Source organism: Microtus ochrogaster, unplaced genomic scaffold, assembly GCF_000317375.1.
Source record: "Microtus ochrogaster isolate Prairie Vole_2 unplaced genomic scaffold, MicOch1.0 UNK1, whole genome shotgun sequence".
NCBI classification, from domain to species: Eukaryota; Metazoa; Chordata; class Mammalia; order Rodentia; family Cricetidae; genus Microtus; species Microtus ochrogaster.
This window is the reverse complement of record NW_004949099.1, coordinates 26,654,844-26,676,512: the sequence shown is the minus strand read 5'-3', so window position 1 is coordinate 26,676,512 and position 21,669 is coordinate 26,654,844. Positions and strand designations below refer to the sequence as shown.

The window sequence follows — 21,669 nt, the reverse complement described above, 5'->3', positions numbered from 1 at the left end:
GCAAGTTAAAGTGTGTGAGAGAGTAACACGATCTTCCAGATATAGGATGTGTTACTCATGAGCGCAAAAGTCTGGAGGTGGAGGATGAAGAACACAGCATGAAGTCTCCAGAGGGCAGGGATATGGACTTGGGTGTCAGGGGCCATAGGCTCCAGGCTTAATGACTGTGATCTCAGGCAGGCTCTTAGCTGCCTGAATGGAACATAGCTCCATAGAATGGAACCCGGCTCTGAGGATAGCTTGAAGTAAAATAGTGAGCATTCCTGATTGTTACCAGTGGAGAACATCACACTTTAGCCCAGAGCTGACTTTTCTGCCTGCTTTGAAGCCAAGGCCTAACCACACTTATGATGGGTGTTAGACCTCAGGGAGATAGGGAGTGGAGGGCAAGAACAGACTTTGGCTTCCTTAGTGAGGAGTGTGGAGAGCCCCATAGACAGCCTTTGGTACAGTGTAGGGTAGGCCCAAGAGGGAAAGTGCCAGGTAGAACTGTTATGTTTATACATTCAGGGGTTCCTTATGAAAGTCGTGATTTAATATGTGAATAACTGCAGACTTTGTGAAGCTCTTTCTCTTCGTTATTACTATCTTTCTGTATGTATACCCATGGTGGTAGCAGTGGGCTCATGAGGGGCTAAGAACCTGGGCTGAGGGCCTGTACTTCAGGTGGAAGGCCCCATGTTGACCTCAGCAGCTCTAGGACCTAGGATAAGACATTTTTTTTTAAACTGATGTCAAATAGGGAGAGTGTGTTCCAACTTTGTTTCTAGATAGATAGATAGATAGATAGATAGATAGATAGATAGATAGATAGATAGATAGGTGGGTGGATGAATAGATAGACAGACAGACCTGTGATTCCCATCTACTTAGGAAGCTGAAGCAGGAGGATTATAAGTTAGAGGCCTTCCCAGGCTAAAGAGCATGGGCAAAGCCTAGACAACTTAGTGAGAAAGACCTTATCCTGTAATATATAATATATAATAATATATATGCCCTATAATACATAAAATATAATAATAAAAAAGTAAATATAGGCCTGGGTGTGTATCTCAGTAATAGAGCTTTTACCCAGCATGTTCAGGGCCCTAGGTTCACCCTAATACCACAGAGAAAAGAGGTAAAGAGAAGGCAGACACTCTGAAGTCAGAATCTGGATCAAATCTTGTTTCCAGCTGGACAGAACAGTGAAATACTCCCACAGTCTTTGTAGCCTCATAGACACAGGAGCTCTGCAGATGCTCAGGTCTCTGTATAAAGTGGTGTCATGTCGCACATCCTCCCAGGTACTTTAAGCCATTCCTAAACTGCCTACTACTGTAAATACAGCATCAGCGCCATGCAGACAATCGTTACGCGGTGTTGTTTAGTGATGAGAAAAAGTTTGTTCATGCTTGGTGTAGATAAAATTTTCTTTCCTAAATATTTTCAACCTGCAGTTGGTTGACTCCACAGATGTGGCGAGCACAGCTATAGAGGACCAAGTGCCCTGAGGGTGCACACATGAAAAGCACTGTTAGCGCAAAGGGTAATGTGCTAGAGAGGCTATGAGCCATTCATCATGACTGTCATAATTCTGTTACCTTCAACGGGTGTGGTAGGCTGTTGTCTGTACTCATGGGAGTGGGGTCGGTGCATGTGTAGGGTTGGTGAATGAATAGATAGTGTAGCTCAGAATTCTGGAGAGGATAGCCCCACGCTGGTCATTACCCAGGCTAGGTCCTTCCTCTGCTCCTTCAGTCCCTCTGTGAATGGAGCACTTACTCCATAGCAGCCCTGCAGCATTGCTCTAGGCACAGAACCTCAGTGCTCCTGCCTGGGTCTCTAACCTTCCCTCCATCCGCCAGCTGGAAACCTCATTCTGGCTAGCTGTTCTTGTTCACTTTCTGTCACTTGTGATAAAACAACTTGACCAAAAACAACTCAGGGAGAAATGGGTTTACTTGGCTTCTACTTCCAGGTCACAATCTGTGAACTAATGGGGGGTCAGGGTGGAAACTCATGGTAGGAGCTTGAAATGGAAACTGTGGAGAACCTCTGTCTACTACTGCCTTGTTCTCCAGATCGCTTGCTTTCTCATACAGCCCAGGCCCACGTGCCTAGGGAATAGCGCTGCCTACAGTGGGCTGGGGGCTGGGCCCTCCCACATCAACCACCAAGCAAGACACTCTCACAGACAAACCCAGATGCCAGTCTTCTGTTCTTCAACCAAGGTTCCCTCTTCCCAGGTGACTCTAGGTTATGGTCAGCTGACAATAAAAACTAACCAGGAGAGCTGTTTATCCTCATCCCCAATACCTTTCTTCATCACCAGAGTTTCCCTCGCCTGCTGTAGCCTGTGTGCTTTTATCCTCTGGGTCCTATTTCAGTCTTATAAAAACCTCATGTCTTCATTGTTTGCACTGCTCCTGTCATAGAGTGATTTCTCTGGAGTCAGGTCTTAGCTGATGAGTGATACTACACTAGATACCCAAAGACCGTGTGGCATTGACAATGTTACTTCACCTCTCAGTTTTGTCTCGGAAAATGGGGGCTTATCCTTTTCCTCTGGTTTATGGGTTCCATAGTACCAAGTGATGTCAAGGATTGAAAGGATAATGCCATCTCGTGCCCCTCATAGTGCCCTGAACTCAACAAGTTCTGTGTATCTAGCTGTCCATTCTGTCCACAGGTTAGGGCAGCTGGACAGAAACACTATTGGCAGCAGACATGCACATAGGAAGTTTCTCACACCGTAACAAGCCTCTTACTGCCGTGCTGTGCTCATGGTGGCCTGCTAGTGATACTCCAGGAGCTGGGAGAGGGGAAGGGCCCAGTGCCTCCCAGCTGTCTCTTCTTTTAGTGTGTGCGAAGGAGAGGGGGCCTCAGGTACCAACATTAAATATTCCATATTGCCAACTGCGGCCCTCTGTGTCCATAGGTCCCCAATCAGTGACTCTGAAATACCTCCAAAAGCTCATTTGCTACAGGCTTGATGCACCAATGCAGCTTTATTTGATGACAATATTGGGAGGTAGGAAAGCTGGGGCCTGATTGAAGGAAGTAGGTCACTGAGGACACATCCTTAAAAGGTGTCTTGTCCCTGAACCCTTCATGTCTCTCTGCTTCCTGGTTGCTATGAGGTGAGCCACTCCAGTTTGACCCACAGTCTTGACTCACAATGCTCTGTGTCACCATGAGCTTACAGTAGAGCTTACAGTCAGCTGAGCATGGACTGGAAACTCTGAAACCATGGACCAAAATTAATCTTTCCTCCTTTAATTTCTCTCAAGTGTTGCCATGGTGACAAAAAGCCAACTAACATACATAGGTTCAACCAACCTTGGGTCAAAATGGTTTTTTAAATACTGTATGTTACTAAACACACGAGGATATCTTGTTATTTCCTAAGCATCACAACACAGTGCAATGCCCATTTATACAACGAAACGTTGTTAGGTCCTGTGAGGGCTCTCAAGATGATCTGAAAGTAGGGAGAGGGGTGTGTAGGTTCTTTACAATCACTGTACTGTTCATATAAGGGATCTGAACAATCATGGAATTTAATATCTGGATCTGTGTGAAGGGGTGTCCTGAAACCATCACCATAGGTACTGAGGGATGACCACAGTTACTTAGAAGTACAGTTTAATTCCTAAATTCAGGGTTTCCCGCTGTGGTACCAGAGAATCTTTGCTGTCCGGGAACTGGGAACATTTTAGAGTTGGTCACTATCAGCCCCTTTCCCATCCTTGATGCTCCTGTGGCTCTGACTGGAACAAAGGGATGAGGAAGTGGTGTATGGACAGAAGGTGAAGGGTTTTTGCCTCAAGGAGTGTTAGATTTGAGCGTACAGACAAGGATAAAGTGCATGTGTGCTGGTGACAGAACATGAAGCCGAATGTGCTGCTTGCTCAACTGCTTCTCTTAAAAATTGCTTCCAAACTCAACTGCTTCAAACCTACCATGTTGCTTGCTTGTGAGTCTCTGGGTTGATGATTTGTGCTGGGTTCAATTGTAGCTAGTCATGTGGTGGCGGTCTTCCAGATGATTAAGATAAAGGAACCCAAAGAGAGTGGACAAATTTCTGCTAGTAACCGCTTTTGCTAATACTCAAAGCAAGTTACATTCAGGCCCCAGGTCATGAGATAGAAAAGTAGACTCCCTGTTTTTCTGTAGCCCCGGGTACTAAAGCCATGCCTGAGCAATGTCTAGCTGTCAGTCACAGCTACCCAGCTCCTGGGAGCATTACGGACTTCCTGGACTTCACTGCTAGAAGTTTCTTCTTAATATCCGGGTAACACACATCTTCCCAGCTCCCTTTGTTCCCCAGCCGTAGTCTCACAGGCGTAGTAACTAAGGAATGAATGCGGTAGAGAAAAACTATGCAGTCAGCCCCGTTCTTTTCCTTCTCAATGCTCAGTGGAAGTTGTCTGCTTAGGGGCCCTGCCGAGGGCAGTGATGATGGCGATCAATTCTACCCTCGGTCTGCCAAGCCCTTCTCTTCTCCGAGCTCCCGTCAGCCCCCCACATTATAGTCTTTGATCACATATTGACTCGAAAGGGAAGAACACAGGGTGAGATTGTAGAGCATGGCGCTGTCCTTCCAAGGAAACAAAAACAAACCAAAACAACGAACGTCAGCTAAAATTATGTTTAGGGTTTCACTGTATTTCTAGGTCACGAGATCCAGCTGTTGTTTGGGAACTGATTGGTGCCCTGGGCAGGCCTCTTCAGCCCCTCCCTTGTGCCCAGTCGCTCTGCTCTGGCTGCCTGAGGAACGTTGTTTCTTTGTTGAGAGCAAAATGGAGAGGACTTCAGGTGTCCACACCGAGCAGCAGCGGGTGACTGAAGATACTAACTAGAATAATGGCTAGGCCATACCTTGGCCAGATTCAAACTGGATTTGGTTGTGTGTCAGACTCAGGGCATGAAATCCACTCCGAGCCTCCAGGAAAATATTTGTAATGTTGTCTCTTTCCTGATGGGGTAGTGTAGAGGGCCTAGACGAACCTGAGTTCTAGTCCCAGCTCTACCCAGGCTCTATATGTATCCTCCTTTGTATTTTACATGTATATCTCTGTGTGTGTGTGTGTGTGTGTGTGTGTGTGTGTGTGACAGTACATATGTATGTGCATGCACGTGTGTGGGCACACATGTAGAAGGCAGAAAATAACATCAGGTGTCCTTCCTCGGGGACCGTTGACCTTTTTTTGATACAGGATCCCTCACCAGCCTGGAGCTCACCAAGGAGGCTAGGTTAGCTGGCCAAAGAGCCCCCTGCATCTTCTAGAATGACCTTTAAATACAACCTTCAGCGTTTCTACATGCCTTTGGGCCCTTGAACTAATTGAATACTTTTCTTTAAATTGTCCAAATCCAGCCCCCTTCTTCCTTTCTGTAAATTCTCCCTGTCCTAATTAATGAGTGGAAAAGCAGCCTTTGTACACTGGCAAAAGCACAGGCTTTATAAGCCCTGCCAGAGAGCCCCTGATTCCTCTTCCTGGGAACACACGGTTATTTCCAGCTTCCCTTCTGGAGATGGATGAAGAGCTCAATGGCTATCAGAGAGCTCTGGGTTTGATTGAGAATCCCTGCCTCATTGAATTAGCGGGAGAGTGTTGGCTACTATCAACCTCAGGGTCCAGTATGTTCACATATGCAAATATGTATGCATATATACATGCACACACACCACCCATACAAATGGGGAAAAAACAGGCTTCATTTTTTTTAAAGTTTAGGAATAGATTAATATACATTCTCCATAAACAGTAAAAACAGCAATAATTAAACTGCTACAGAAAGGGGTATAGCAGGAAGTCTCCCGTTGCATTGCCTGGCTCTCTCCCTGCCCCCACACCACCTCAGTTGCTAGGTTACTGGCGTCTTGTTACTGGGGTCTCCTTCCAGAGCTATTTTTTCCAAGTCAGTGCGCCTGTCCGACATGCCTCACACACCCAGTTCCCATGAGTGGGAGCTGCTTTCCTCGCACACCCTTCCCATGGTCGTCATTTTTTCTCCCTCTGCACCCGGCTCTGGTCACAGGCTAGGTGCTGGTCTCAATGCTCCTGTTGTACTGATTCCTTTTTGTTCTCACATGACCTTTGGAAGGACGAGGCATCCACAATATTATGGTGGATGGTGGGTCTGAGGCACAGAAGAGTCAGACAGCAAGCCCAGGGTCACCCAGCTGGGGAGTGGCTGAGCCTGTGGTAGAGTACCTAGGCTTAAGCCCCATCCCTGAGTGTCTTAAGGAAATATATTATTTGGTCATATAAATATATGCCAACTACACTTATCCCTAAGTAATTACAGGAGACTGTTTTTAGGACCCCCACAGATGCCAAAATCTGAGAACAGAGTTCCTTACATAAAACAACATACTATTTATATAAAACAACATACTATTTACATAGACCCTACACAAGCCCTCCCACGTCCTTCAGATACGCTTGCTTCTGTATGATGTTCAGTGGAAGTAGACTCTATACGGACAGGCGTGATGCTCTATTCTTGAGGGGATAACAACAGGGGAAACAAATGTCCATGCTGAGTAGGGGTGCAAGCAGTTTCTGAATACTTTCGACCTGCAGTGGGTCGATGAAGGAGTGGAAACCTCGGTGCAGAGGGCCAACTGGGCTTCCATAGACAGGCTTTAGAAGATGATGTTGCTCACTTGGGCAGTAAGAGGCAGCCTGGTGTACCAGAAGCTGTTTACTACTGCCCTAAGTTTAGTCTCACTCACTTGTGGAGTGGCTGTGGCCAGAGACAAGCACTCAAGATACATCAGTGTGAGGCTTAGTTCCCCAGTGGCTTTCCCACCTGCACCACAAGGGTCCCAAGAGCATTGAAGGGGTTTCTCGTAACACAAAAGAGACTCTGAGAACCATCTTGTTTACATGAATAATGTTTCTATCGTGTGTGGGGTAGCCCTGACCCTACACAGTCAACTAGCCTGGGTTCTCGGTTGCCCCATTCAAAGGAACGAAGGACTGAGGTTCTGGCATTTGGAGGGCTTTTTTTTGTTTACATTTCTGCCTTTATGCCACCCCACCCATGAGGGATCATGTGACGAGCACGTCTAGACTCAGAGCGAGATCACTGTCAGGTGAGGTCTCTCTCTGGGTGCCCTTCTCACTGCTTCATCTGTCCTGTGGGATGCTCGTTCAGCCACGGATGTGCCTGGTGCTGCTTATCTGTGTGGATGATGAGATGTGGCTAGACACCGAAGAGAACTCCTCCATGGGGATCTGACCCAGTGTGAGGGATTGGGAGAAGTGAGGTGACCTGATGAAATCTTTGAGCGGAAAGTCAATAGAGAAGAGATGGCATTTGACAGAGCATGAGGGGAAGGCACAGTGGCCACAAGAAACAGCAGGGAGGTGGCTGTTGGCATGTGGGAGGAGCCTGTGCTCTGCCAGTCAGCATTGTTCATGAGTCATTGCCCTAAGTTTGATCAGTTGGGATCAGGAGCTCCAAGGGAAGAAAATCTGCCTTTGGGTCTCAATTATTGGCAAGGGACAGGAATCCAGCGTAGACCTCAGATAACTGAGTATCTGAGGTTAGGTAGGTGACCTACTAAAAAAGTAGATGCTATTCGGTGTAAGCTTTGGGATCTGGGAGGTCCATGAACACGGCACCAGCTCCCGGTGAGTGCTTTCATGCTATGCCATCTGTGGCAGGAAACGGGAGGCCATGAAAGGGCCACCACAGACAGTGAGAGGAGTCTGAATCTGTCTTATGACACATTACATTCATAACCAGCTTGCAATAGCCAACTTACTCAAGCAATGGCCACATTAGTCACCTCTCGACATGATCGCACTGGGGACTGATGTTCTAAACAAGTTTTGGGAACCCAGTCACACCACATCACTAATTATGTGAACTTGTCGATCTTTTGGTGGCTCAGGCATATCTGAACCCAGGCAGGGACTTGTCTGTCATTTCATGACCAACTCACCAATACAGTGTGTACTTTGAGGACAGAGACCTTCTCTGTCATCGAAACTATATTTTGAGGACATTAGGTGTAATCCTGGTGCACAGCTGCTTGGTAAATATTTAATCACAGTGAAGTATAGCTCTCCTTCCTCTCTAGTATGCTCACCAGCTCTAAGGCAGGAGAACTTGGCTTCCTTCCTTCCTTCCTTCCTTCCTTCCTTCCTTCCTTCCTTCCTCCTCTCCTTCCTTATCTTTTCTCTCCCATCCATCCATCCATCCATCCATCCATCCATCCATCCATCCATCCATCCATCCATCCTCTGTAATCTACCCATTCATTGTGCATCCATCTATCTACCCATTTATCCACTCATCCATCCTTCCTTTCTTCCTTCTTTCCTTATTTGGGAGCCAGCCTGTAGCTCCTTTTCATTTCATTTTCCTCTGTGTGAGCTTCTTCTACCAAGTTTCCCCCTCTTGAGCTCCTACCCTCCTCCTAATACCACAGTGCCATGCACTTCTCAGTATTTCAAATAAGGTCCGCAGGGTACCATCCAATTGGTCTGGCTTATATTGTTAGCCCCCATCATTATGAACGGTTTGAAGTAATGTTTGCCAATTGTCCAGGCCTGGGTCTCGTGGCCACTGCCAGGATTGGAGGTCATGTCAGTTTCCCATGAACTCCATGGAACTGAGAATAATGGAGGGGAATTTTGGGGGTTTCCTCTAATAAAAATCAGGAAACTGTTCTTGGAGGAGGACTAGATGATCCCAGGCAGAGAAAAACAACAGATGTGCACCATGGGGACAGCAAGGCAAGGAGGGGAAGGGGAAGGCAGTGGCGCTGACGACCAGTCACCTGGCATTTTTTTATACATTAGCTATTCCTCAGCCATGGTCAGCTCTTGCTCCTCTTGGGCTAATGTCTCTTTGTCTAAAACACCCATCCATGCCCTGAGCCCTGTTCATACAGATAACAGCAACTCCTTCTTCAAGGCTTGGTTTAGCTATCACTTCCCAAGAAGGATTCCTGTAGTGCCCACACTCCCTGCGTCACAGCCCTTACCACGTTCTGTGATTCTCTGATAGTAGCTAGTATCATTGTTCATGTTCCCACCATAATGCATATTCTCTTAGACTCTATATGTCTTATACTCTGCAGTACTTCCTGGTATAGTGTCTAATATAGTAACAGCTACATAAGAAGTATCTAATTGGGATTTAATGACAAAGGATATAACTTCTCCTTATCCGCAAATAGTGTCATCAGATCAAAAAGAGAAGAACTAACTGTATAATACCCATTTTACCTTCCTTCCCTCCTTTCTCCTCTCTTTCATCCCTCTCCCTTCCACCTCCCACCCATGCATCCCTCCATCCTCCCTTCCACCCACCCGTCCATTCAGCCTTATCCATCTACACATTCGTGCATGCATACAGAAATACAGTGACAGCTGATGGCAGTCTGCCATGGTCTAGTGCCTGAGGCAAGGGCCTACCTTAGGACTTTGCATTCTAGTTGGGAAAAGATAGTCTCTGGACAGGAAAAATGAACAAGTGGACATAGAGATCAAGTTCTATAGAGATCATAAGTCACTTCAGTGGGAGGTCAAACACATTGTAGAACTTCCCTTCTTTCTTGGATGTCTTTGTAATGGCTTAGCCCAGGGGTTGCAGGCAGAGGTCCATGTTCCTAGGTTGGCCCTACCCGAGGATCAAGGCACAGCTCGACTGCATCTGTGAGAAAATGTTTCCTAGCAACTGATCCTCTTGATGTCTTATAAGGCATGCCCCCTTATGGATGCTATTGACTTCCAAGTTCTCTGTTATAGTTCGCATTTAAATGAGGGTCTAACAGATCTCTACCATCCTTCCTTCATGATCTGGGCATCTGGGAAACTGGGAAAGGCATGTGAATATAGCAAAAGACAACAAAAAAGGTCAGGCCTAGGGATCAAAAGACCCAGCCTCCAGTCTCAGTTTCTTTGAATAAGGGATTACTATACCATGATCCCTAGAGGACCCCCTAGGTCTTGCATTCTGAGAACACACGAGTCCAAGATAGTGTCTCAGCTTACGTGTCCCTTTGAGACTATTCTCTAGAACCGCTGTGCTAGGTATCATGTGGGATGGAGCCCTCTGGATAACACACACACACACACACACACACACACACACACACACACACACACACACACTATCCTAGTGTACGGCTGCTAAAAACCAGTCACTTTGCACCTCTATTTCTAAAGTACCTATGCCTGCCCCTGTCTGAACATCACCAAGAAGGCATGAAACACACATCCCATCCATAGACACCTTGGGTGTAGCAGCATGGTTGAGACTCTAAGTTCTTCTGATTCCCTGTGAGCTTTAGGCTCCTGCCATCCCTTTGCATGATAGAGGAAGATGTACCAAGAGGGAGCCGCAAACTTGTGCCCATTAGACTCCCACAGGAAGTCAGTCATCTTGGCTTGGAGCCTTAACTCCATGGGTTTTTGTGAGAAACAGATAGTGTTGTGTGTGCAGAGCTTAGAAAAGGCTCAGTCTGCAGGAAGTGCTCAGTAAATCTTAACTGCTGTTGCCCTTTTAATTGATATCACACTGCCTCCTAGAGTGGACTGAGGATGGTTTGAAATGCTCCTTCCATCAAAGCAGATAACTGGAACATGTTTGTAAACTCTGAAGTACCAGATAAACTTAAATATGACTTAACAATCCTGAATTGGCAACATCAGGCAGGCTATTAAACTGAAGTCTTTCCCCAATGAAGCCAGTGTTTCAGTCCAGTTGGCTCTGGGTATCTGTCAGTTCTGCATCTGCAGAAATATTCAGGAAACTTCAGGGAGTATTCAGAAAAAAAAGTCTATACTGAGAATGGACAGACTTTGTCCTTATAATTATTCTCAGCACAGTATGGCATCTATTATATAACATTTATTACAAGTGACATAAAGTCTACAGAAGGACAGACTCAGGCTTTACACAGTTTTATATAAGAGGTGAACATTTGCAGATTTTGGTATCCGCGGGGGAATTTCTGAGAACCAGTCCTTCATGAATAGCAAAGGACAACTGTAGTTAAATAAAGGCAACAATCGAGGGTTCCGGTGTAAATAAACTTGTTTCAGAGGGGTCTGCAAATAAGTTCTACAGTAGCAGTTGTCTGACATGTCACCTGTACAAATGAATTCCCTATTATCTTTGGGGTCAGGATTCAATGGGATCATGGGCAGCTGGGCCCCAGGTTCTTGGGACTCTATTCTTCATGCATAGGAACTTTAGGACAATCCAGGAACACTGTGTGGTCCAAGAGAAGTGAAAGAAAATTAGGCGACGGGGGCGGGGATACTGAGGCAGAGGAAAATGGTGGGACATAGGGGCACCCTGCTGGGACTTCACCCTGCAGCACTAGACAGATATACAAGTGAATGACTGAGCAGATGATCTAAGCAGTGGTTCTCTACCTTTCAATACAGTTCCTCATGTGGCGGTGACCCAACCATAAAATTATTTTCGTTGCTACATCTTAACGGTAATTTTGCTACTTTTATGAATCAAAATGTAAATATCTGGCCGGACGCTGGTGGCGCACGCCTTTAATCCCAGCACTCGGGAGGCAGAGGCAGGCGGATCTCTGTGAGTTCGAGGCCAGCCTGGTCTACAAGAGCTAGTTCCAGGACAGGCACCAAAAGCTACGGAGAAACCCTGTCTCGAAAAATCCAAAAAAAAAAAAAAAAAAAAAAAAAAAAAAAAAAAAAATATCTGTGTTTTCTGATGGTCTTGGGTGAATCCTTCGAAAGGGTTGTTTGACCCTTCCCCCAAAGGGGTCACGACCCACAGGTTGAGAATCACTGATGTAGGCAAACAGAGAAAGGCTTCCCCCACCACCCGTATGAACTGCCTGGTACAGATGATAGGCTGCTGCTGAGATGAGCTGAAGTAGAAAAGTCGATGTAACAATCATCCCTAATCCCAGGATGGTGTGTGTGTCTAGATCCAGACAGCAGTTAGCAACATACCAGCAAAATCGCAGAGCTGAGTGCCTCTGAGTGTAGAGGGATGGGGGAGCATCCCAGGGGGAGGTAGGAACCCCGAGAAGTCCAAAGTAGGTATTTCCAGTTCTTGACTACATGCTCTCTGCATCAGTTATGGCCTAAAGACCCTTGGGAACAACAGGACCTCTGCTCACCTGCTAAGGCTGCAGTCGTTCCTTCCGGCCACTAGATGTCAAGCATGTACCAGTAAGAACTCTTTATGGGCTGTGGGGGTTTGCAAGAGTTTACCGGAACCGGCATCCTAGAATGGATGAAATCAGCGAGAAGTGGGTTCTTGTGGCTTTGGGGTAAATTGCAAGTGAGCCATGCGGGTGGGCTGCAGAGAAGTCTCCATCAAGATTGGAGAGGAAACACTAGCTTCACTTCTCATTCATAGGACACTTGGCAAGTTTAGAAAAGTTTCAGGATGATATTTGGGGCTCAGAATTCCCCCTGTTATAATCATATCCTGTTTTGTTATAGGAGACGAGTAGCAGAGTGCAATTTGCTTTGTTGGGATTCTTTGTATAGCCACGGTTGAGTGTATTCCAGGGACCACAGAGTATCTATTAGGTTATGTAACAAGGCAGTTTGCAAAGTCCATTTTAAGGGCTTTCCCACTGACTTGGGGGTAGAGATGAGGAGGAAGGATAGAAGGGTTACATCTAGCAGGACTAGAGATGACAGCCAATGAGGGCCCAGCTTGCCATGCCACCTGTGGGCTGTGGTGGCTCTTCTTCATTTCCTCTTTATTAACTCATGCTTGACACTTAGCAGGGACTTGATGATGTGGATGATGATAATGAAGAAGAGAGTGATGTTGATGTCACTTGTGATAAAGTCAGTGTACCTGAGGAGCATCTTCATCTCCAGCCCTCAGGAAGTTTGAGCAGAAGTAAGGCAGTTAAGCTATGTGGAGTCTGAAGTGGGGCCCAGGGACCATAGGATGTACCGTGCAGAGCCATAACAGGCTACTGGTTTCTTGTACGCATGTGTTCCCAGGTCATGAAAACTTACCACATGTACCACGCGGAGAGCATCAGTGCGGAAAGCAAGCTGAAGGAGGCTGAGAAGCAGGAGGAGAAACAGTTCAACAAATCAGGAGACCTCAGCATGAACCTGCTCCGGCACGAGGACCGGCCCCAGCGCCGCAGCTCTGTGAAGAAGATTGAGAAGATGAAGGAGAAGGTGAGCGGGAGAAATGGGCCAAGGCACGAAGAGGAGAGCCATGCACTCAGCTACAGACTTGCCTTCCTCTTTGCATGAAGGGTCCTGTCCTGGTTCTGTTTGTGCTGCTATGATTAAATAGTCTGACAAAAAGCCATCTAAGGGGAGAAAAGAGTTTACTCTAGCTCACAGTTCCGGGTTACAGTCCATAACAGCAGGGGCATCTTGAAAATGGCTTGTCATATCACAGCCACAGTCAAGAGCGGAGAGAAATGAACACACTCGCTCACTCAATTGCTTGCTTATGCTAAGCTGGCTGTATTCACTTAACAAAGTTCAGGACCTAGCCAATGAAAGAGTGCCACCCACATTCAGGATGGGTCTTCCTATTTCATGTCACTCAATTAAAACAATGCCTTACAGGCATGCCCAGAGTCCAGCCCAGTGTAGACAGTTCTTCATTGAGATTCTCTTCCCAGATCATTCCAGATTGTGTTAAATTAACAGTTAGAGCTATCACAGGCCTGCTGTGAAATTGTCACGGCCATGTCAAAGACCATAGCTTCAGAATCACTGTGTATGGGTGTCACAAAACCTTTTTGTAGGTGTGATGGAGAGAGCTCACGATTTCGAGGCTGATAGCCTGGGGTTGGTTTGTTTGTTTACTTCTGTGTGTTGTGTGCAAGTGTGTGCACATTTGTATGCCAGTGTGCTCGCCTGTGTGCAGGTATGCAGAGGCCAGAGGCTGACATCAAGTATCTTCCTCTCTTGCTCTCTCTGCCTTACTCTTTGTGGCAGGGTCTAGCTCTGAACCTGTAGTGCACTGATTGGCTAGATTGGCTGGCCATCAAGCCCCAGGAGTCTCCTATCTCTACCCCTCCCCCAGCTCTGGGCTTATGGACCTGCGTTCAGTTTTCACATGGGTGCTAAGGATCCAAGCAAGTCTTTATGCATACAGAACCAGCACTTTCCCCACGAGCCTCTCCCGAGCCTCTCAGCTGAGGTTTTCCATGCTGTATTAACAGTCTCCCTGATCTTCAGTTTTCAAATCTGATAAATCAATCTTATTGCTCACGATGGCTCTGATATATTGATAGCGGCTGACCGGAGGGCACTGTTGGGAATCCTGAAACCTTCTCAAAGCTTAGCTGAAAAGGTGCTGGGATCACTTAACGATGTCTGCTAGGCCAGGGAGTTTTGCAGGGCAGGCCCCATCTGTGGCTGCTAACTCTTTCTCTTCAAAGGCTATGATCTTCTTGCTGAACACTCCGTATCCATCTGCTCCCCGCAACCAGGAAACATTTGCGGAGATCTTCTGCATGCAAGCCATTACATCAGATGTTTGTCTGCTCTTCTATGGGTCTAATTCTATGATTACAGGATCCGTTAGCTCTAGAAATTATAGACTGGGTAGGAACAAAGTGTAACAGAACCTGGGTAAACTGGGAAGCATATGAAAGTGTGTGTGTGTGTGTGTGTGTGTGTGTGTGTGTGTGTGTACTGGTATAATTTTTGAAAGTGAGGAAAATGCAAAATCCAGTCAAAGACTTAATACCAAAATGTTCAAGGAATTTGAAAAGACATTTATTATTATTATTTTGTTATATGTGTGTTTTATCAGCATGTATGTAAATTCCCCACTTTTATACATGATGCCCTCAGAAACTAGAAGGGGATCCCTTGGAACTGGACTTACAGACACTTGTGAGCCACTATGAGGGCACTGGGAATTGAACCTGGGTCCTCTAGAAAAAGAACCAGCACTCTTAACTGTGAGCCATCTCACAGAATAGACAATTCCTAAGAACCTGTCTAGGTGGTCTGTAAACACAGAACAATTTCCTCAGCATCATTAGCAATGAAGGAAATGCAAATGAAAACCACAGTACAATAGTGCTCCATGGCTCCCCCAAGGACCAGGATAAAAGGCTGGCAGGAAGAAGCAGGGATGAGGATACGGAAATCAGGAAGTCTCGCGCTGCTGTCAGAGGCGGGTTGTGTTTGTGAGTGGTTCCGTCACTGTGGAAAGCCATCCGACAGCTCTTCAGATGTTAGATATACATGGACCAGGCTACCATGTGACTTAGTTGTGCCACCCCTGGGTATCTGCCCCAGAGGCATGAAAACATATTTGTATAAAAATTTGTATGTGAATATTTACAGTAACACTGTTTATAGTAAACAAAACATGGATAGAACTCGAAGACTCAGCTACTGATGAACATAGCTCAGCCATGAAAAGGAATGAAGTCCCGATACATGCCACAATGTGGATGAACCCCAAAGACATCATGCTAAGTGAAAGAAGACAGGCTTAAAGACCACAAAGTATACAAATGAACTTATGTAAAATGTCCAGAATAGACACACCCATGGCCACAGGAAGTAGATTGCTGGTATTCCACATCTGAGGAAGAGGGGGATGACAGGTGCTGCTCATTGGTCCAAGGTTTCTCTCAGGAGGAAATGCAGGGATGGAAAGATACTGGCTGGGATGCTAAAGGCTCATTCCTGGTGCAGCCATATGCTAATTAGCCATGAAGTCACTTTTCTTCTTCAGCTCTCATTTCCTCACCTATAAATAGATGAGTTCAGCTAAGATGCCATGATTGTCCTTTTCCGTTATAAAAGCGAAGTCAAGCCAGGAAAGCGGTCTCAAGGTCATAATGGGCCCCCAGCTAGGGTAAGGAGTGTTCAGACGTTCTATAGCTGGATGTCTGACTGGCACAGGACATGAGGTCCAGGGGACATGTGCTGAGTGGTCCCAGAGTGAGAGGACCTAAGATGCCTGAGGAGAATTACAAGGTTGGCAGTGGGACTGGTCCTACTTCAAAGCTAGATCTCACGTGGAATTGGAAATGGGAAAGAGAAGCTAGCTGAAGTAAGAAGGCACAGTTTCTTTAAAGAGACCCAGTGCCAAGACTCACCAGACTGAAAGGGGCAGGGGCAGTTGTCCACTGTGCCTGCTTACGCTCCTCCCTTTTGGACTGGCCCAGGGCAAAAGCAGCTTTGCCAAAATTCTGGGTACTCCACCCCATTCTTCCTGCCATTCAGAGCCAGACTCGCTCCCTTCTTCTCTTCTCCCTCCCTTTCCCCCTTTCTTAAGAATGACCCAAGACTTACTTTAGCTGCTCCATTTTTTTTTTGGGTGCCACAGATCCACCACCCACAAGCAAGGCAAGTCATGACCCTACCTGCATGGCGTTCACTTTCTCGTGGGAGTAATAGTGATCAACAAATAAACAAAGCTCAGGAACACATCACAGGGCAAGGAGAGGGAGATGCAAGAGAGACATTTCAGACAAGGCCATCATCAGTACCTTGTGTGGCTATCACTTTGGGTAAGAACCTGAGTGACATCAAGGAACAAACCATGTAGAGATTCAGGAATGTGACTTATAAGGACTCTGAAGGACTCAAAGCAGAAATGAACTTGGTCTCTTGAAGATGACAAAGGAGGTTAGGTGAGAGAAGGGGAGTCTGCAGAAAGATGGGGCTGGAATGGTGGCTACAAGCCATGTCTTGGGGGACCTCTGGGGCATTGAAAACAGCTTGGGAAGTCCATGGAGGGCACTGAGGGTGGGGTATCTTGTTTATAACCCATCTGGTAGAGACCCCCTGAAAGCTTCTGGGTAACAAATGATGCCATTGCTGACTGCACCTGTATTAGACAAGGTGCATTGCTGAGTTCAGGGTTCAATAGTGCTCCCTTGGCACAGAAGCATCCCATAGCCGGGAGGTGGGACTCACTCTCAGATGGTTCCCATGGAGACCATAGATCCTCCCTCCAGCTGGCTTGGCTTTGATATCTTCCTCTTCTCCCTCCAGAGGCAGGCCAAATATTCTGAGAACAAACTCAAGTGCACGAAGGCGCGCAATGACTACCTGCTGAATCTGGCAGCCACCAACGCAGCTATCAGCAAATACTACATCCACGATGTGTCTGATCTCATTGATGTGAGCAACCTGGGTTGCTGGGTGGGGCTCCATGCAGGCGGAAACATCTCGTGCACTAGGGGAAGATGTGTCTGATCTCATTGATGTGAGCAATCTGGGTTGCTGGGTGGGGCTCCATGCAGGCTGAAACATCTCGTGCACTAGGGGATGATGGGGCTCGCCATGGTCCTCAACTGGTGTGAGCTGACCAAGCTTTTGTAACCCTGCTAGAGAGGAAGGACTGGAAGTGGCTGTGGCTGGGGTACAAGCTAATTCATGATCGTACCTTCCACGGATAGAAGTGAGTTCTGGTCCATCCCACTCCCCCCCCCCCAGCTTGATTAGTCAGATTTCCAATACCAACTTCCAAAGTCCTCTCCTGTGCACCAGAGCCTCTGCGGGGTGTGAAGACGTAGGTGGGAACTGTACCCAGTTCACACCCTTAGAGGCTGCTGTTTGGAGAAGGAGAGGAGGCCATTCATTCAGATCCCCTGGGTCCAGTCAGCTAGATGTACACCTTGGGAAAATCACTGGAGAGAGAGAGAAAGAGTGGTACAGAATCTCTTGGTATGGGAAATTCTCCTGGGAGGAATGAGTTTGATCACCGAAGAACAGAACACTGAGTCTATGGGGAGCTGGCTGTGCAGGGCTGCCTGGGGAACACTAGGCTTAAAGAAGGATGTTGTGAGTGGCAGCGATGGGAGACTGTGTCACCTACATCAGAGCTGGGACTGTTTCGCTTGTCCCCCCCTCCCCGCCCCTATGTTAGATGGGGGAGCCATTCATGTAGGTGCTCAGTAGAGGTTCGATACTGGTTGCTGAATTCATCTTCTCCAACCCTGTATATCCTATTCTGGAAGTCAGGGCTTGGGGAGAAGGGGGGGCAGTCTGTTCAGTCTTCCTGTGGCATAAAGTCACCCCCCTCTTTCCTTGCTCTCAACTTTCCTTTTTCGCTTTTAGCCTTTTCATCTGTTCCCTTGCCAAATGTTTACCGAGCACCTTACTGTGCACTAGGACTTGAGTCCCAGCAGTGGGCAAGAGCCAGCAGGCCTATTGAGCACACCTGCCTCAGGCATGTTAGTAGACAATTACAGCGGCAAGGGAGGTGGGGGGGGGATGTGCAACTCTGCCCAAAACTCAGTATGGAGAACATCAAGGAAAACTTCCCGAAGGAAATGGCCTATAAAATATGTGGCTGATGGAGAACATTCCAGACAGGGAGCATGCATGGAGAAAGCCCAGAGATGAGAGACTGTGGTGAGCCTGGGGAGCTGAAAGAAACTCTGTTGGTACCCACATTTCAGTTCTCAGCTCCCCCTGAGGGATTTGATATGGTTTGTTCAGGACAAGCTGTGGACTGAGAGGTGACCATGGGTCACCACCCCATCTCTCACCTGTACCTTTTGTCCTTGCCTTTCCCCAAGTGCTGTGATTTGGGCTTTCATGCCAGTCTGGCCCGCACCTTTCGGACCTACCTCTCAGCAGAATATAACCTGGAAACCTCTCGCCATGAGGGCCTGGACGTCATAGAGAATGCAGTGGACAACCTGGACTCCCGCAGTGACAAGCACACCGTCATGGACATGTGCAGCCAGGTCTTCTGCCCTCCGCTCAAGTTCGAGTTCCAGCCCCACATGGGGGACGAGGTAGGCTTCCTGCCAGAACTCTGCCTGGGTTTTCTATGCGTCTAGTTTCCATTGCTGTATGAAAGCACCTAAGCCTGAATAACTTAGAAAGGATAGAGCAGTGGTTCTCAACCTGTGTGTGGGTCATGACCCCTTTGCTGAACATCTATCTCCTATTTACATTGTGATTCTTTTTTTTTTTTTGGTTTTTCGAGACAGGGTTTCTCTGTAGCTTTGGAGCCTGTCCTGGCACTAGCTCTTGTAGACCAGGCTGGCCTCGAACTCACAGAGATCCGCCTGCCTCTGCCTCCCGAGTGCTGGGATTAAAGGCGTGTGCCACCACCGCCCGGCTACATTGTGATTCTTAACAGTAGCAAAATTACAGTTATGAAGTAGCATCAAAATAATTTTTATGATTGGCAAGATCACCAACATGAAGAACTGTCTTAAGTTGCAGCATTAGGAGGGTTGAGCAGCGCTGGAATAGAAGCTTCTTCAGCTCCCAGGGAGGAAAGCTAGGGAGTCCGAAAGCAGAGTGCCAGCATCTGCTCGCATCTCACGAGGGTCATCCTGTTGTATAGGGACATGGTGTGGTTACCACCTGGCAAGGCAGAGCAAGCGTGCAGCTCCAGTCTGCCTTTCTTCCACTTCTGAGAAAGCCATTGGTGTCCTTATCCTCACCACCTCATCTAATCCTAATCACTTCCTGGCAGCCTCACCTCCAAATGCCATTTGTACATGACTTTGAGAGCAGGGCACGGGCCCTTAGCATCATAGTTACTAACTACTTCCATTCTCTCCCATGCTCCTAGAGCATTATGGGATGAGGAAAAAAGCCTCAAGTGCATATGCCGTTTATTTACCACAGGGGCCTAGGGTCAGCTCTTACTTCATGAGCTTCTTCAGATGGTCTTCTTGTCTTGCTGGCTAATGTCACCGTCTACAGAACTGTAGGGCCTTGGCTTTCCTTAGGCTCTCTCTTAGATGTGTTTAGGAGACCTCAAGGATGTTCTAGTCTGCCTAGAAACAGTCTTCTATCTCCTTAGACCTTAGATGCCCTCATCTCATGCCCTACAGTACCGTGAGCCTTTGACACATCAGACAATTGACTTTCCTTCCCTGCGTGTGCTGCCCAGACCCTTGCTGAGGTCTGGAGAGGAAAACAAACTGAGTGTACAGATGGCATGACACTGTCCACTCTCCCCGTGTAGAAGATAACTCCCTGTCTGCTGTCCCCATGTAGAAGATAACTCCCTGTCTGCTGTCCCCATGTAGAAGATAACTCCCTGTCAGCTGTCCCATATAGAAGATAACTCCCCGTACTTTCCTGGATCATTTTCCCTCTAGGAGCTGGGAGGCAGGTGGGTGCAGAAGCACAGGGGGGAAGAACCAGCCAGTCTTGGAAGGCTAAGGGGAGCTCAGCTGGACCATGTGTAACATCTGCTTCTGGGAGGGACAGGAGACAGCTTAGAAGATGACAACTGCACCCTCTATATGGCTTTGCCTGCTTCCTTCATTTGCACAGAGAGGACTTCTACTAGGTGACACCCCTCTTCCTGGGGCATCCCACTGTTCCTTTCTGCCCTTTGGTCTGTCACCTGTAACTGAAGATTCTGGAACTAACTCTTTACTTTAAAGTTTGGCTACCTAGTTAGCAGTTAGCAGTGAGTAACTGCTCACCAAGTAGCTTTTTTATCCTACATGATCTTAGCTGTGTTCCTAGAAGGGGTGAGAACACGCAGTGTGCCCGGTAGCCTAGCCCATAGGTGGTAACACCTTTGGAAGGGAAGACTCCAGAAGAATAGCTCAGCTGATCGTGGTATCTGTGGGTGACTGCTTCCAGGGTATGGGGGATGTCCGAGTCCAAGGGTAAGGGACACCTCATATAAAACAGCAGAGTGGTTACAAAGAACCTGGGCACAGCCTCCTGTAGACTTGAAATCCTCTTTGCATTGCTTAGCTTATCTAACACTCTGCAAATTGCTGTCCTGTACTGTTTTGGGGGAGGGGGTGAGAGGAAGAAAATGCATGCCCACATTCAGTCCGGGTGTTTGCTTTTCTTCTTCCTATGTATACTTCTGTCCTTGTGGCCACGAAACTTGTGGATGCAGAAGACCAACACTGTGAGCGTTCAAGTTGTCTCTCTGCTATATCTTTATGCATTCCTGTGGTGACAGAATCACTTGTCAACTGCTTCATTGTACTTGCTACTGGCTGTTCAAGCCGTTGCTTTCATTCCACAACTTCCTGACTTGCAATTAATTGGTTTGGCTTGCCAAGATTATGTTAAAGGTCTTTGTAAGCCCGCAATTACTGTGTGAATTTAGAAGGTTGTGACTGAGAAGCCACACTGGCCACAGCAAGAGGGTAGACTCTGGATTAAGAGGACCCTAGTTCCCACCTGGTACTGCCTTGGCTGTGTCCAACATGGGTGACCTGGGTCAGTCACTCTGCCTTGCTGGATCTGTGTCCCGGGCTCCAGATGGAATGGTAATGATAACCTCCACTCTGGCTCCATGCAGCTGCAATGACAGAGTTTCCCTTTGCAGGTCTGCCAGGTCAGTGCACAGCAGCCCGTCCAGACAGAGCTGCTTATGCGGTACCATCAGCTGCAGTCCAGGCTGGCCACTCTCAAGATTGAGAACGAAGAGGTGAGTGAGCGGCTGCCCTGAGTCTAGTTCCCTGGACCTTGTGCTGGCCAGTCTCATGCCTTGGAATACATAGAAAACAATAGTCCATTGGTGAGAGTCTACACAACCACACAGCATACCTGCACTGAAAATCTTTAATGGCCCAAAGATGCTTGCAAGATCTCAGATGAAAAGGAAACAGGAGAAAGTGGAGCTCTATGTTTAGAATGATTGCAGATTTACAGGCATAGAGAAAAGTCCGCAGGCAAAATGTTTTGAAATGAGACCCTTGGCTCCATCTTAGCTATAGAATGACTGGTGGTTACTTTTGACTTCGTGCTTTTCTGC

At 47.3% G+C, this 21,669-nt stretch overlaps 1 protein-coding gene across 3 annotated transcripts in view; it reads left to right on the top strand.

The window, feature by feature from the left end:
- Srgap3 (SLIT-ROBO Rho GTPase activating protein 3) overlaps positions 1 to 21,669 on the top strand; it is a 221,035-nt gene that overhangs the window by 148,725 nt on the left and 50,641 nt on the right. For all 3 annotated transcript variants that reach the window (XM_005364988.3, XM_005364989.3, XM_005364990.3), the window contains exons 5-8: positions 12,966 to 13,151; positions 16,959 to 17,087; positions 18,491 to 18,712; positions 21,241 to 21,342. In XM_005364988.3, the coding sequence (XP_005365045.1) occupies positions 12,966 to 13,151; positions 16,959 to 17,087; positions 18,491 to 18,712; positions 21,241 to 21,342 (639 nt within the window). The remainder of the gene's footprint in view (positions 1 to 12,965; positions 13,152 to 16,958; positions 17,088 to 18,490; positions 18,713 to 21,240; positions 21,343 to 21,669) is intronic.